At 46.0% G+C, this 16,236-nt stretch overlaps 1 protein-coding gene across 1 annotated transcript in view; it reads right to left on the bottom strand.

Moving 5' to 3' along the window:
* The window catches only part of lrp2a (low density lipoprotein receptor-related protein 2a), a 63,688-nt gene that overhangs the window by 20,966 nt on the left and 26,486 nt on the right, over window positions 1–16,236 (bottom strand). The window contains exons 29-48 of the mRNA XM_072718239.1: window positions 15,813–16,041; window positions 15,517–15,694; window positions 14,959–15,087; window positions 13,326–13,492; window positions 13,098–13,241; window positions 11,695–11,804; window positions 11,358–11,535; window positions 10,989–11,202; window positions 9,781–10,020; window positions 9,513–9,701; window positions 7,004–7,924; window positions 6,617–6,782; window positions 6,287–6,445; window positions 5,914–6,203; window positions 5,096–5,296; window positions 4,387–4,629; window positions 3,415–3,540; window positions 3,204–3,323; window positions 2,272–2,403; window positions 572–773 (exon numbers count right to left, since the gene is read on the bottom strand). Coding sequence (XP_072574340.1) covers window positions 572–773; window positions 2,272–2,403; window positions 3,204–3,323; window positions 3,415–3,540; window positions 4,387–4,629; window positions 5,096–5,296; window positions 5,914–6,203; window positions 6,287–6,445; window positions 6,617–6,782; window positions 7,004–7,924; window positions 9,513–9,701; window positions 9,781–10,020; window positions 10,989–11,202; window positions 11,358–11,535; window positions 11,695–11,804; window positions 13,098–13,241; window positions 13,326–13,492; window positions 14,959–15,087; window positions 15,517–15,694; window positions 15,813–16,041 — 4,338 coding nt within the window. The remainder of the gene's footprint in view (window positions 1–571; window positions 774–2,271; window positions 2,404–3,203; window positions 3,324–3,414; window positions 3,541–4,386; window positions 4,630–5,095; window positions 5,297–5,913; window positions 6,204–6,286; window positions 6,446–6,616; window positions 6,783–7,003; window positions 7,925–9,512; window positions 9,702–9,780; window positions 10,021–10,988; window positions 11,203–11,357; window positions 11,536–11,694; window positions 11,805–13,097; window positions 13,242–13,325; window positions 13,493–14,958; window positions 15,088–15,516; window positions 15,695–15,812; window positions 16,042–16,236) is intronic.

Raw genomic sequence — 16,236 nt, 5'->3', positions numbered from 1 at the left:
GTGCTCACAACAAGGACACCAGTTCATTCAAACGGTATGATTTTGGACTGTGGAGGGAAGTACGATGATCAGAAGATGCTGGAAGTAGGGTTGCTTGATTTTGGCAAAAACCATATTAACGATTATTTTTGGTGAATATTGAGATTGTGATTATTCAACGGGATGACTGATTGACTTTGGAAATATCCATTTATTGATTTTTTTTTTTAAATGCCTATTTAACAGTGGATTTCCTTTAACTCTAAATAAAATTCACAAATTCAACGGAGAAATGAATAAGAAACAGCTGGAAAGGGGTGCACTGGATTTATAACAAGACATAAGGGGAGCATCATTGCCAAACGTGGCACAATAATCACTTTATCTCGATTTTTTGATAATTGTTGGTAGCTCAAATGGCAATTGAAATTAAAATTCGATTAATTGCCCAGCCCAAGCTGGAAGGAATCCCACACAGATACTGGAAGAGAATGCAAGCTCTAAACACACTGGAATCTACAGCCGTGGAGGTGTGACGCCACAGAGCTACCCGCTCGATCTCACTGGCCGCGGTACCAGGAGCAGCACTCACCTGTACGCGCCGCGTATGCACAGGCCGTTTGCGCAGGTGTACTCGCTGGTGGAGCACGACCGGCGCGTGCAGTTCTGGTGCTCGTCGTAGGCGTCGGAGCAGTCGGCGTCGCCGTCGCACACCCAGTCGCGGGGGATGCACTTCCTCTGCGGGGGCTGGTTGTTCACGCACGTGAACTCTGAGGCCAGGCAGCTGCGGTTTGCTGGCAAGAGCAAAAAAATCAAAAATAAAATAAGAAAACCTCCAGATAGTCAGACAGGAAGCCACGCCCCATTAGCACATAACTTTCATTTTCCAATCACTGACGTCTGCAAACAGGTCTTGCTATACGACATACTGCACACAGAATATATATTAATCCAGACATCCCACTTCATGCGTAGTGGTTTCAGGGAGGCGGACGTGGGATTCTATATATACATATATAAGGTCACCCTTACAGCAGCAATAAAATATGTTTACAAATATTAAAAAGGTGTGTTTTTATAAATTTTTATAAAAAATAATTTTACCTTTAGCGTGATGATATAACTGACATCTTTCATTATGGTTTAACCAACATGTTTTATTACATTATTAATGTATATTCAACTCATAACCGTTATAACCGTTACTTAGCTCGATAAGAATCAGCGGCTAGGTCAGGTTTGCCTTGGCTTTTTGTTTTTGAAGAACGATTGGCATCTGGACTAAAATACTCGTGTAACGACTCCCATGATTAGAATTGTTTAACTGACATGTTTTATTAGATTAATAATGTATATTTAGCCAGATAGCGACATGTTTTATTGATTATAACCACCTATAGAAACATATTTTATTAAGTATGAACGTAATTTAGTTTGGTAACAACATAATTACTTAATCGATACATAAATCCATAATATTAGGGATTTTGCCCTACCGATATGCTTTTAATTGCAGCCCTAATCCACGTAATCCAAAATTTCAGGCACAGACTGAAACATCCATCCCTATAATTCTGAACAGTTATGTATGGAGAATTGTTGCATTATAAAGTTATAACTGTTAGTAATAAGGGTAAGAGTTAAGAGTTAACGGGAGTCCCTTCTCAATACACTCTGCACAGCGACCCATAGAGCTTCTATCAGTGAACGATATTAGGCCTATAGGCCTATAATTTCCTGCCTATTGAAGCGTTACAGCTGTTGTTTCAGCTGCGCAGTATTTGTGGGTGTCAGATAGCTACTGTCAGTTTGTGGGAGAGGTGGGATGTCTGTTAATCAGTAACCGTTTCCTGAGCTCTCGCTGTCCCAAACCGGCAGCTGAGAGCCCCCGTCTCTGGGTTCCAGGCCTTGTTGCCAAGCCCATTCCCTGACGGGACACAAACAATGAAGCTCCCCGCATTACCATATCAATATGGCCTGACTGAGCGCCATTCTCTGGATACAGCTGAGGGGTCAGCAGCATGTCCAGGTCATCTCCTGTGAGATAGTTTTTTGTACGGGGGCTGACGTAAGACTCCTGATTTCTTCTGAGGTGGTGGGGGGGGGGGGGGGCGAGTGGGAGGGAGGGGGGGGTGAGGGGTATACAAAGTAGCAAGTGAGGCGATAGGAAATCAGGAATGCGAGCGACTCCATCTTTGGCTGAGAGCTAGAGACGGCCACCCCCTCCCCCACGGAGTGTGTTTCCTCATCCCTCAGCGGGCTGGTGCAGTGAGGGGGGGGGGCAGGCCTCACCGCAATTGTGCCTCTGGTCCTCGTCACTCATGTCCCCGCAGTCGTTATCGCCATCGCAGATCCAGGAGGAGGCGATGCACCTGCCGTCGTCGCAGCGGAACTGCTCAGCGTTGCATGTCCGCACCATGGATCCTTGGGGGGGGGGGGGGATCGGCAGTTTTACAACAGCAGAAAAAAAATTGTGAATCGCTCTACCACCAATAATCTGGAAAAAATAAGTTCCACCGGGGCAATAGCCAAAAAAAGCCGGGAATGGAACCAGTACATTCCAGGTCACAGCACTCTATGGAAACATTGGAGGTGGGTGGGAAACATCATAGAAGGAATGTGGCGCACAGCGGGGGGGCTCAAGGCTGTGTGCTGGGCTCTGACACCCTTAACTGGAACACCCAGTTGGGACGCTACCGTGTAACAGATTGGTTACTGGTGCTTCTCCAGCTGCCTCCAACACTGCGGGTTATTGATGTTGTTGCTGGTGATCTGATTTGGGAATCATTCTCTAATGCTGGGATTGAGTAAGGCCCCTCTGATGACAGGTAGGGGGCGCAGCGGCTAGGGTAGCTGGTCTCACCCCTCTTGGGTTTTAACTTTCATTTCCATCCATCTCCATTGTGTCTCCCTCTTCCTTCAGTACGGGAGGGGGATGCACTAAGAACTCCAGGTTCAGTTTGGGTGGATCTGTGTGTCTGAATTGCTCTGTGATGGATCTTGTGTCGGCCCTTCTGCTTCCTGAGAAGGGGTGTGATCTCACCTTAACCTTACATTGGAAAGCCATTATAAAAAGAGACAGATGTAGGAATTCTAGGTGAGATCACACCCCTTCTTATGTGAGACAAGAAATTTGCGATAAAAACAGTGTAGCTGCTGTGGTAGAGAACTGAGGCCCTTTGAGGGCACAGTGGACGGGAACCACGCGGAGGTACGGCTCTCACGGCAGGTGGGGGGCTCGTCGGAGCCATCGGCGCAGTCGGTGCCCTCGTCACAGTACCAGTGGCCCGGGATGCAGCGGCCACTGGAGCAGCGGAACTCGTTCTCGGCGCAGGTCGACGTGGCTGTGAGGGGGGAGCAGGAAGATTTAAGTTGACGCACCGTGCCGCTAAGCACGCATGCCAGAGCCGCAGGCCTGCCTTCACCGCCGCTCACCGCAATGCGTGGGGCTTTCGTCGCTCATGTCGCCGCAGTCGTTGTCACCGTCACAAAGGTATGAGCGCGGGATGCAGATATTGGTGGTCTGGCACTTGGTGTGTTCCGGCTGGCAGGTGCGATCGGCTGGCCATCAGGGGACATCGGTGGAGGTCAGGGTTAGAGAAACTGACAAGAGTCGCGGCAGCAATACTCCATCCTTTATTCCATCCATTCGTCCATCCATCCACACTCTGACTATTGAACTTGTACAGGATTGCATGGTTTATCCCAAGTAATTCTGAAATACTGTATAACATAACATTCTTCTAAGATCCAGGGAAAGAGCTGTTTTTTTAATATATATTTTGCTAGTTGGGGTGGAAGAAAGCACGCCACTACATATGATGTCATCTTACAGCCTTAGCTGTCCTCATTAAGGGACAATAGGACTTAATAGAGTGGCAGGTATAATATGAGCGATATGAGCAAAAACCTTAATGAATTGCTGGATCTCAGGTGGATATATATGCATACACATCACTGGACTCAAGTGCACTGCACTTAAATATTTAAATATCAAATGAGAATAACTAAAAGTGATGTTGTTATACTTGCTTCACAGTCACGGTGCATAAGTATCACTGTCTGATCCAATTCTCCTATTTTACCTCCAGTATCACTCAAATTGCAGCTGAACAGTTATAATTACAGATGCTCACTATTGCATGAGCCCCCATCCACTTTATACACTTTATATATGAAGAAAACAAAAACAAAAACAGAAAATGCACAAAGCAACAGCAATGCACTGAATTTATAAATCCACCTGTTAAGCTTGGTGGTAGAAAACCATGAGTAAGTTAGACTTTAGGGGGCTCAGCTGAGAAGGACAAATTTCTGGTGTAGTTATCAGCAACCTGAGCTTACAGTATCAAGCAGAAGATTCCATAGCATCAGACATAAGGCGAGAGGGGCAGGCTATGTGCTTACCGCATCCTCTTTCGTCAGACGTGCCGTTGTCAAAGCAGTTGTTGATGCCATTGCAGACGTACTGCCTGGCGATGCAGCGCCCGTTGTTGCAGGTGAACTCGCTGGTGGGGTCGCAGGGCCGGAAGAGGCAGTCGACCTCGTCGCTCCCGTCCCCGCAGTCGTTGTAGTGGTCGCAGCGATAGTGATAGGGCACGCAGCGCCCGTTGCCACAGGTGAACACAGTTGGCTCACAAGTGTGGAAGGCTGTGTTGCGAGAAGAGACATGCATCAGGAGGGATATGCGCCCTTTTACTGTGACGAGAGTCAGAGTACGGCCAGCCATGTCACAGAAATAGATGGATACGCTGCGTTACCTGACAGGACAATAAAAACAGCCATTTGCGGGACTGCATGCAAGAAACAAGCGCATTTTTCACAGTTTAGTATTTAGTTAATGAGGACCGATAAAAAAAAGAGGCGTTGTTAGATTATTAGTTTAGGGAAACACAGTAATACACACCAAAAGGAGTCAAATCACGCATGGGTCCTGAAAAAGATTGGGTGTAGGGGGAAAAAAAATCACAAATCTGGTGTTAGCGGGCATATGTTAGCTGTGCATCAGTCAGCATTAGCGCAGCAAGAGGAAACAACTATGCTGGTCGCTCTGTGGAGAATCACGGGGGGGCGCTAGACCTCAGGGAGACAGACACTGGCTTCTACGGCTCCATACCACAGACTCGCTCCAGCTCGTCACTGCCGTCACCGCAGTCATTGTCATTGTCACATTTCCACTGCGCGCGGATGCATCGGCCGTTCATGCAGGTGAACTGCCCTGGCTGGCAGCGGGTGCCATTGTCATGGATACAGTACTTGTTGTCAGCCAAGTACCAGCGGCCCTCGGAGGGGCAGCCACATTCCGCGCCCTGGGGTCCTGCACAGAAAACTGCGCGTCAGACGTGGAGCAGAACCATAAAAATCTGTAACGATGGGGAACACGTCTACAGTGCTAGTGGCCACACTGAATTCCACAAATCTAACAAGGCAAAGATGACAAGCCTTCCCTGGGAGCCACCATACTGACGATAAAAAGATCACATCCATCTCCAAACACTGCATAATTATATGGGTCATGAGGACAGAGGATATACGTTTGTACAGCCCAACTACATTTCCCATCATGCTCTCCTATGAGACACTTATATATACATGTTTGAGCAAAGACTGGGATCAGAGCACAGGGGTCAGTCATTTTTCTATTGGCCCTAGAGCAGATATGGGGAATAGGGTTTTGCTCAAGGGCCCAACAGCAATTATTCTACCAGCTATGAGATTCAAACAAGTGACCCTCTGGACACCACTATATAAGCTGCAGGGCCACACTCCATCCCAAGCCCCACAAGGAAGGCACAGGGCAGGAGACACAAGTCACAAGTGTACCTGAAGTGTCTTTGGAGGAACCTGGACTCTTGTCAGTCATTGATGCTCTCAATTGACACACCAATCATAAATCAATAAAAAATGACATTGTGGGATATTGGGTGGCAGTACCAGGGGTGCAGATATGGCTGCAGCCGCCATTGAACTGCTCGCAGGGGCTGCCACACTGCTGCTGCTTGTTACTGGCCAGTACGTGGATGTCCATAGGGCGAGATGGAAGGTTCTGGACCATCACACGCTGGTCCGAGCCATCGTGCTTGTTAGCACGGTAGATACTGCGCGTGTTCCAGTCCGTCCAGTAGATATGCTGGCCATACAGGGTCATGGCGAACGGGTAGACGGCCGTGCCCACGATCACCTCGCGGTTGGCGCCCGTCGGCGTGGACCTCTCGATCTTCTGCCTGAGGAAGTGCAGAGGCATTTTGTGACCACCTACTCACCACACGCTCTACTCAAGACATTAGAGGATCCCAAAGAGACTTACAAGCTGGCATCCGCCCAGTACAGCCTCTGCTCCTCGTAATCTAAAGTGAGCCCGTTGGGCCACACCAGGCTGGTGTTCACGATGTCGGTCCTGAAGTTTCCCCCTAGAGTGGCCCGTTCGATTTTTGCATTGGTCCCCCAGTCCGTCCAGTACATGTACCTGGTCATAGTAAGAGAAGGCAAGGAATTCCATAGAAAAAAAGCACTGTCGTTGTTATAGCCTCTAATCAGAGTTGATATATAAAGATTTTCATCAAAGCATATAAATCAAAACACAGATATAAAATAACTAGAGTGGCTATGTGATAGTGTATCGCCGACTCAGCCTCACCCCCGACAGGGGTCCAACATTATGGCCCGTGGTCTGGGAACCCGAGCAATAATAGTACGCTGGGACCCGTCGATAGCCATGGAGCTGATGGTCTGGTTGACGTAGTCGCTGTAGTAAATCCTCTTATGGATCCAGTCGTAGGCCAAACCGTCTGGAGAGCCCAGATCTTCAACAAAAACAACAGAGCTAATCGTCACTTATCTTCAGACTGACGTTAACAATGACATCAGCTCTTTCAGAAAACAGACCGCACTTTAATCTTCCTTGAATAGGTTTCTGCACAGTTCCGATTTAGGTGCCAACACAAGTATACAATTCTACAAGCAATATATTAGTCTGATAAGCGGAGTTGTGTAATTTTGTGCAGTATGATGCAAGGCCTCCTACCCGAGGCCACTATCGTAGGGGTGGTGGTGGGAGATGAAAGGCTGATGTAGCTTATCTTGCTGATTCCCGCCCCAGAACTCTGTGAGAAGTAGATCCGATTGTCCGTGCGGTCAAAGTCCAGGGCCACTGAGGTTCGGAGCACGTTGACCACGGGGAAAGGCAAAGAGTGGTCGTCAGGGTCCAGGCGAAGGCTGCGCACTGTGCTCTCTGTGGTGTAAATGAGGTAGTCGTCTCTAGACACCACGCAGGTGGCGTTGTCGCGCGCCAGGCTCCCGAAGGCACAGGCGCACCTCCTGGTCTGGCTTCCGGGGATGGCGAAGCAGAGGTGGGCACAGCCGCCGTTGGCCACCAGACACGGGTTGTTGTTGAGCTCCTGGGCCGTGTGAGGCTGGGTGCGCTGGTCAAAGATGGTCACATCCCTCAGCATGTTAATATTATCCCTGATGACAGCTGGAAGCTCATTGTTACCCGGCTCTTTGCTGGCCTGGAAGACTTTCTTGAGGTTCCTGTCCACCCAGATGATGCTATTCTCAAAGACGGTGATGCCATAAGGGGTGGGGTACCGGCTCCCATACCGCACCATCTCTGGTTCTCCACCCTCGGGGCGTACCCTGGCGATCATGTCCAGGGAGTCATCCACCCAGTAGATGTATCCGTTCTGGTAGTCCAGGGCAAGACCTCGTGGAGTGATGATCCCAGAGGAGACCAGGACAGTCCTGTTTGTCCCGTCCAAGAAAGACCGCTCGATCTTGGGGTTCTGTCCATAGTCTGCCCAGAAGAGGTATCTGCTCTTGGGGTCTACCACAATGTGGCGGGGCATGTCGACGGTGGTCTTCAGGAGCACTCGCCGGAAGGTGGTGTTCAGACGAATGACCTCCACGTAGGTCTCCGTTAAGAAGGCATTCGTGAAATAGAGGTTCCCTGTGAAATACAATGAGGTAATCCTAAGATATTTAATATAATGGAACAGTATAACAAAAACATAAAACAAGAAAATACTTAGCAATTAACAAGGCTTTCTGTGTATTTTACATAGTGCCTGAAAAAATATGCTATCAATGTTAAGCTGACATGACTCAGGTTATAGAAAAGAATGATTAAATCTGAGACATGCGAGTTTCTGGAGGAGTGATGACCAAACTGTATCTTCAGTAGCCTGCCAGCCATAATCTCACATCATGCATTTAAACAAGAGCAAAAAAACTTCACTGTGTCAGCCTGACCAATGTACCTGTTCTTCAAGCATGATTCCAAATAAAAGTAAATCAAAATACCTATCGAGGTATGAGACACAAATTACTTATCGGAGAATGGCTCAAGGTTCCTGTTGCTGTATGAGAGCCTCCAATGTGGATTGGCCAGAAAAAAAATCAGCCGATTTTTAAGCGTTTAATGGCTGATTAATCAGACTACATGGCCAATACAGTGATGGCTGTATTCACTTCGTCAGCGTAATATTCTGGTCTTTCAGCACCTACAGCAGGGAGACTTCACCAGGTTCCAGGTTCCAGGTTCCTCCAAAGGTACAAGTTCTAAAGGTACGAGTTCTAAATTCCTGCTGCTTACATCAGTTTCCCTCACTCACTACAAAGCTGAAACAATCTCATTGTTTCATTATTTTTGTGAGAAACGGAATCATGAAATTAATTAATCAAGTTAATGTTTTCATTTTTTGTATCACTCTTAAAAAAGCTGTATGCCCTAGTTTAAAGGGTGTTTATTATTTAAAGTTGATTATTGTCTTTGTATGTTATTAAAGTTAAAGTTTTTTGCTTGTCGTATTTAAGGTACCTCAGTTTAAATGGTCTTTATCTTCGTTCACTTACAATTAGCCCGAACTACCGTAAATCCGACAAATAATCCGACTAATCATGAAATCCAATTCCAGCCCGGATAATTGCCATTGTTAGCAATATCAGTTGACAACACATTATGTGCGGTGCTTTACTATAAAACTCTGTAGCAACACGTCCACAGATAAGTTGGACGGTATACTGTTTGCGACCGATTTAATGAGCCACAAATGAGAAGTAGTGCTTAAACAGTATAAAACTACAACTTTCCCTTCTGTTGAACTCGGGATCCTCTGTGCTGGTCCGAGATCTCAGAGAAACGGGAGCGCATGTTGTTACTTCCGGCTTCAAAACTCGGAATCCGGCTCGGAATACGAGTTCCGAGGGCAAATGGAACGCACCAGAACTGCCCGAAATGGGTTGACATTTCAGGGATTTTGAGTCATTCTGCGCTGCAGATGGGTTAATTGCGTTTACAATTTTTATCAGATTAATCATGATGATGGATTAATCCGCGCTAACCCGTTAATTTTGACAGCCCTGATATATATATATGTATAATGTGCCATACATATTATTACTGCTGAGAGATTAAACGATTTCCACTGACCAAAGAGTAATGATCCAGCAAGATACCGTCAACAAACACTTTGCAATCACCTGGTCCATTAAGGAACAAGGTGGTTCATCAAACCCAAAGTGATCCGGTTCCCCACCTGCAGCCCAGTCCACCGCGATGCCTCGGATGCCGTTCCGGCCGATGCCAGAGGTGACTATGCTACGGAACCCCGAGCCGTCGGGCTTGATCCGGCGGATCGCGTTCTGTGACGCCACAGTGCTGCTGAAGTCGCACCAGTAGAGGAAGCCCGAGGGCATGTGGACATCTACGTGCAGGGCATTGCGACCTGAGGGGTGAAATGCAGAGCGTCAAGTCAATACAGAGTGACGGGCAGGCAGGGCGTGTTTCCAGTGTGGCAGACGCACCTCTCCCTGCTACGGGGACCATGGCCTCGGAGTGGTCGGCCCCCTCCAGACTGAAGCCCTTGAGAGCGGAGAGCATGGAGATGACCACGTAGGACTGGTAGGGTGAGCAGGTCCTGCTGTCAGGGTTGAGCTTGAAGCCCGTGGCACAGGCACAGGTGTACAGATTGCCTGGGCGTGGCAGACACAGGTGCTGGCACGCGCCCATGTTGTCACTGCAGCCATTGGAGGTGCCTGCGGAGGCTGGGGATTACAGTCATGGAAAAGGGTCAGCTGCTTCCTCCTAGTGGTTTGGCCAATCAGACCTTTGGACCTTCCAGCTCTTCTCCCTTAGACACCATAGTCATCGATTCTGAACAACCCTCAGCTAAGGATTCATAAGGCAGAAGGTCTAATTGCTGTTGATCAGCCAGGATCGCCCTCCCCCAGGACTAAGCAATCGTGTTAGTGTGTCTTAAGATATACAATTAAAGCTTTCCCTTAAGTTGGGTCAGCAAAATCCCCGTTAATCACCTAAGCCCTGGGTCCTGGTACTATGCATGCTATCTGCATAGATAACTTCCACTTGCAGATCCAAAATGAATGAATCGCAAGCCTCATTCACTTGCTGGAGAGGGGGGGAGGTGTCATTCTTCTTCCTGAAGGTCATGCCACAAAGATCCCTTTGCGCATCTGACCAAGAAAAAAAATCTAACCCCAGATATTTACTGAAAGGTTCAAAGACACCAGTCACCAATGACAAGGCTTCATCATGCAGTGACATAGTTCTTAGGTAAAGCATCTCCTATGGGCAACTATTTAGGGCAATATCTAAATCCAAACCTCAGTTAACATAGGCAAACAGAGCTGCATGTAAACAAACATAAAACACATTATGCAATTATGAAGGGTGGCTCTGTGGATAGCATTAGTGCCTTATGCCTGAAAGGTTAGAGGTCTAAATCCCGCCTCCATTCTATGTGTGCAGATTGCATGCTCTTCTAGTGCTGTATGGGATTTTTCCCACAGTCTAAAGGCATACAGTCAGGTGAACTGCTTGTAGTGTATGTGTGTATGTGTATGTGTGTATGTGTATGTGCCCTACAAGGCCTGGCATCCTGTCCAGAGTGTTCTCCAGCCCTGTACCCTATGCTGTCTGGGAAAGGCTCCGGAAACCCTATAACCCTGAGTGGAACACGTTTTTAGACGTTCATTCCTGCTTGGATACATACTCTCTCTGTAGTGCACCTTGAGAACCCTGAGTCCAGACACGTTGTCCCGAAGCACCACCCGATTGGTGCCGGTGGCTTTGTCCACGCGCTCGATCACCTCGAAGTCCCTGTCGGTGAAGAACAGGAAGCCCCCGTGCACCGCCACCCCCCACGGGTGGGACAGGCCGGTCACGACGGCGATCCGGTTGGTACCATCTGAGTCGCCTCGCTCGATCTGAAGGGTTTCACCTCAGTTAATACACGGGGATCACACAGATTCAGGCTGGAGTCACACATAGCCAAGGCAAGCGACCATGCTTCCAAATATGCTCTGTATAGACTTTTAATCCAAGCGTATCTGTATCTGTAAAATCACAGAACGAGGCCCACCATTCCGGTTCCCGTGACGGCCCAGTACAGCTTGTTTTCCCGTACGTCGATCGTTATGAACTCAATGTGGTCCATGTTGTTGGTGAAGAGGGTGACGGCGTTGGAGCCGTCCATGTCTGCAGCCGCCACCTTGGCTGGGACTCCGCCCTCTGTCCCTTGATCGGTCCAGTACATCCTCCTAAGACACAGGGCCGGGTGTGACGGGTGTTTTGGGACCCACCCTGAATATGAACCTCTATACTCAGCCCTGCCTGTACTGCTCTACTGAAACATGGAAAACACAGCGGAAGGGCCCAGGGTTGGTGACAAAGTCAGGGCTGCGGTCCACGGGCCTTACCCACGTGCCGGGTCCACGGCGATGCCAACAGGGGTACCAGCCCCCGTAGGTGAGCCATTGTTGGTGATGATGGTCTTCCGATATTGCACCTCTCCTTTCAGCTTCAGAACCTGGTAAAAAACCACAAGACACAGTGTCATGAGGGAAGCATGGTAATTATCATCTCCAGGGGTTTGTATTCTTTGGGTGAAAACAGTAACGTCCAAATTGCACCTTGCTGGAGCACAGCTCTGCCTCCTTCAATGTTAGCCTTTTTTTCTTAATGTCCCAGAATTCAGTAGATCCAAAGTGAATGCTCTCAGAAAAGATCACTTTTGCTCGAGGAATCAGGTTTTTCATCAGCTTTAATAATATTTTCACTACCCTTTTTAGTACCTTTTTCTACTATTCCTACATGGCAGCTTGATTTCGGTCCCATGTTATTGTATTTTGACTTATTTTCCTTACCATACTGCTGCAAACTCTTCACTCACTAGCTAGATTCTGCAGCTGGTAAGACATGTACTGTATAAGAAGCAATCCATGCATAGTTTCATATCTAAATGCATTTTCACAGAGACATTACCAATGAATGTTACTTGTAATGATAAGCCTCATTATGAAAAGTATCATTCACATGTAATGTTTAAAAAATCAAGTACTATTTAACCACTTGACATATATATACACACATATTTACACTGCCAGTCAAGAGTTTTTGCACACTACAGGTTTCTACCACTTTTCCATTTATTTCAATAAACTGCAGATTTCTTATTCTTGTTAAATATTGGAAAGTTGAACAACTAAAAATGAAAGTATAGGTCACATAAATTTAGCTTCCTGTATAACATGGAAAGAGTATGTAACAGTCTGACATCCTATGAACTGGTTTTGTGGTGATGACAGTGTCAAATTCTAGGCTGCCCTTTATAACTTTAAAGGCACTAGTTAACTCTTTCATCTCATGAAACAGAGCAGTATTTAATGTCCCTGGCAGAAAGAATGCTTTTAATGAATCTGAACGTTGATGAATCAAAGATATGACATTTTGTTGTTAATAAAGGTACTCGTTCGGTGAACATACTGTAAATTTGTTAGCAAAGAATGTTAAGTGTATTTTAGTAAATGTTATATGAGTAGCATGCAAATGTAAAAAATCTCAGTGCGTGCAAAAACTTTTGACTGGTCTCTGATTCTGATTTAAACCCAAATTGTAAGTGAATCTTTTTATTTACTAATATATTACCAAATGACAAGTAACACTGTATTGACAGTAAAGGAACAGATTGTAGACTAAAGTGTTACTCATTCTTCTAGCTAATTTACACATAAGTAGGAGTACTTGGAAAGTATGGATTCTAAGGAGTACTTAGAAGTACTAAGGAGTACTTAGGAATACTTAGAAAGTATGGATTTTGCACCTCAATGGACTGTGAGGCTGGGTTGGTATAATACAGGTTCTGTGACATCCAGTCCAATGCGAGGCCCACTGGGGAGCCCAGGATGGCGGCAGGAGCGAATTCCGTCCTGTTGGTCCCATCTGCTTTCACGCGGTGGATTTCCCCCTGTGGGGAAGGAGGACAGTCGTGAATGTGTCTGCTGTGTATGGTGAGATTGTAGAGTCACAGGTTCTCAACCCAAGCATGTACCGGGTGTTCCACCCAGTAGATCATCTGCTCAGAGTCGTCGAAGTCCACGTCATAGCCATTCTGCAGCCCGGCAATGGGGACCATCGCGTCGTTACTCTTGTCACTCTCATTCAGGGACATGCCGTAAATGATGCTGTCTCTGACTACCACCAGAAAAGGGTCTGTAACTACAGAAATACAAAACACAGCAATATTTAGAACACAACACAGTAACTGGGTGACAAAAAGTTAGTCATATGTTGAATACTAAATTCTTACATAATTTTATAGTTTATTTATTGTATGGTATTTATTTTCTGCAGTAACACCTGCAGTTTTCTTTGTCTGTCTGCTTGTTGTTATATTTCAATAAAATTTTTTAATAACCCTAATCTCCCTAAAACGTGTGCGTTAAAATGATTACGATTTTTAATAGAAACCAATAGTATTCCCTCCCGGATGTAATCAACACAAGAGCTTCAGTCTTGATGTTGCACAGAACTCCAGAATCCACCGCTAAAATAAAACCAGTTCAGTTAGCGTCTCACGGGGAAACTGATGGAGGCGAAAGGCAAAGAATCATTATTACTTAGTTCAGTTCATTTTAAAACACTGGGAAACGCTCACAGGTTAAAAAAAAAATGCAATTTGCAATATTGCAGTAATGTAAAATGTCTATACTGAATAGTTATAGTTGTATATTTCAGAACAAGGGCGAAAACCCTAAATTTGCATTTTGTTTGAACACACTGTTGAAAATTAGCCCACTTCATAAAAAAAATACATACATACATACATACATACATATACATATATATATATACATAATTATACATACATATATTATATATATAATTAGTCTGCCTAAAAATATCAAGATATGGTTTATCATCTCCCCACTATGCCACCTCATGAAAATTTTGGTTTCGTCTGTCAGATCTGTTCTGGCTCCAGCAATGACTGTCTGTCTGTCTGTCTGTCATAAAAATATTTTACACTGATGCAGATAATTGCATTATTACCATTCCATCAATTCACCCACATCTCTGAATGCATTAAGCTGCAATGCAGCTTTAAAAGATGCGACCCAGTCACGCTCGATCTGCCGCAGGTGCATTTCACGTTTCCAGTGGAATCTCATGTCTGATCTGCTTTGTCATCAAAGATTAAAATCGTTTCTGTGCCTCCAGGCATGAGGAGAGCTTCCATTCCTGGTAATCATTCATCTTTCAGTGGAAAATACGTTTCTGCGTCGTTCCCAAAAGCTGCAACGTGAGATGCGTTGAGCTTTTGACCTAAAGAGGACCCTCTGGACTGTGGATTAATGCTCCTTTTGTCTATTCTTAATGAAACAGCAGACTGGGCGAGTGGAGGGAGTGGCTGTGTTTTATTATTCTCAATATATACCTTCCAAAAAGGAAGTTAAAACAAAATTCTAAATGGAATCCTGTTGACATGTTCCGTCTGCCCCTGCCATGAATTTCCAAGAATTTTCTCTCTTTTGCGCACTAATTGTCTAGAGAATATCTAATGCAGTACCTCAAAGTTTTTTTTTTCCCCCTCAACATTATCATGCATGTGGTACATCTGAACCATGACAATTTGGACCAGAAAGGTGACAACTATCCGTGGACCGGCCTGGCACTCGGCCTACCTCTCACACAGGAGATCTGATCCGTGGCCAGGTTCCAGCCAGAGGGGCAGGCGCAGGAGTAAAACCGGGGGCCGATGGCTGACAGCAAGCAGATGTGGGTACAGGGGTTAAAGGAACAGCGGTTGACACCTGCAAAGCCATAAGAGACGATTAGTGTTACCAGACGCGGTCCAGGACGTTCCAGAGCTGACATACAAATAAATTCAACCTAATTATACCCAGAGCTACTGCATCAATTACACACAAAGCATGAATGCTTGCAAAAACCTTTTTAAAAATCGAGCACTATGAGCATTCAGGTGTAAAAGAAATCTGAAGATAAAAGAATTTTGCACAATGTACTATTGTATAGAAGTATAGAAAAGTATAGGAAAAACGTGCTTCACCCCTAAGGATATGACGGCTTATCAGAGTGCGAGGCCACAAAAAAGAATACATTGAAATAACAGAAGGAGAGGTCACACTTTGCTTAATATGATTTTATTGCTCATCGTCTCTGCACAATGAACATGTAAATAATAATGAGCAGTATACGCATGGTGCTCGGGGCAGCAGTACCTGGGGGCTGCCGAGCCGGGTGCACAGCCACCAGCCCCATGGGCTGCGGCAGGTTGTACATCAGAACCGTCTGGTTCTCGCCGTGCCACTTGTTGGCCCGGATCACACGGTTGATGTAGCGGTCAGTCCAGTACACAAAATCCTCAAAAATGGTTATTGCATGTGGATGCTGCAGCACCTTCACATTGAGAGACAAAGAAGTTCATACATTTAAAGCACTTAACTCACAAGTAACATCATTTATACCAAGTAAGTATATATAAGAGTTAAGAAGTACATATATACGGAATTCTTACCAGGTCACTGGCTAAGACCTGCTTCCTGTTGCTCCCGTCATAATCGCAGTAATCGATGAAGTCCAAGTACGCATCAGCGAAGTAGAGCAGCTTGGTAGGATAGTCTATTGTCAAGCCATTGGGCCAGTAGAGTTTGTCGCTGATGATGACAATCCTGTTTTTGCCGTCCATGCTGGCTCGTTCGATCCGCGGATTCCTCCCCCAGTCAGTCCAGAACATGAGGTGTGCACTGATTAAGAGAAAACAATCAAAGACCAAACAATGCAACCTTTGGCAGGTGCCAAACATAGACCTGTAGCCTGAAGCATAAAAGTTCTTGCTGTTGTATCCTTAAGAAAGTTACTGACTTTTGTGTTTATGAATAAAGAGGTCAGTACAAGGGTCAATTTTAGGCAGCAATAATTAACTAATTATTAGTTAACTT

The sequence above is a fragment of the Paramormyrops kingsleyae genome, chromosome 1, assembly GCF_048594095.1.
Source record: "Paramormyrops kingsleyae isolate MSU_618 chromosome 1, PKINGS_0.4, whole genome shotgun sequence".
Lineage (NCBI taxonomy): Eukaryota > Metazoa > Chordata > Actinopteri > Osteoglossiformes > Mormyridae > Paramormyrops > Paramormyrops kingsleyae.
The sequence above is the reverse complement of the archived record's forward strand: the minus strand, read 5'-3'. Positions and strand labels throughout refer to the sequence as shown.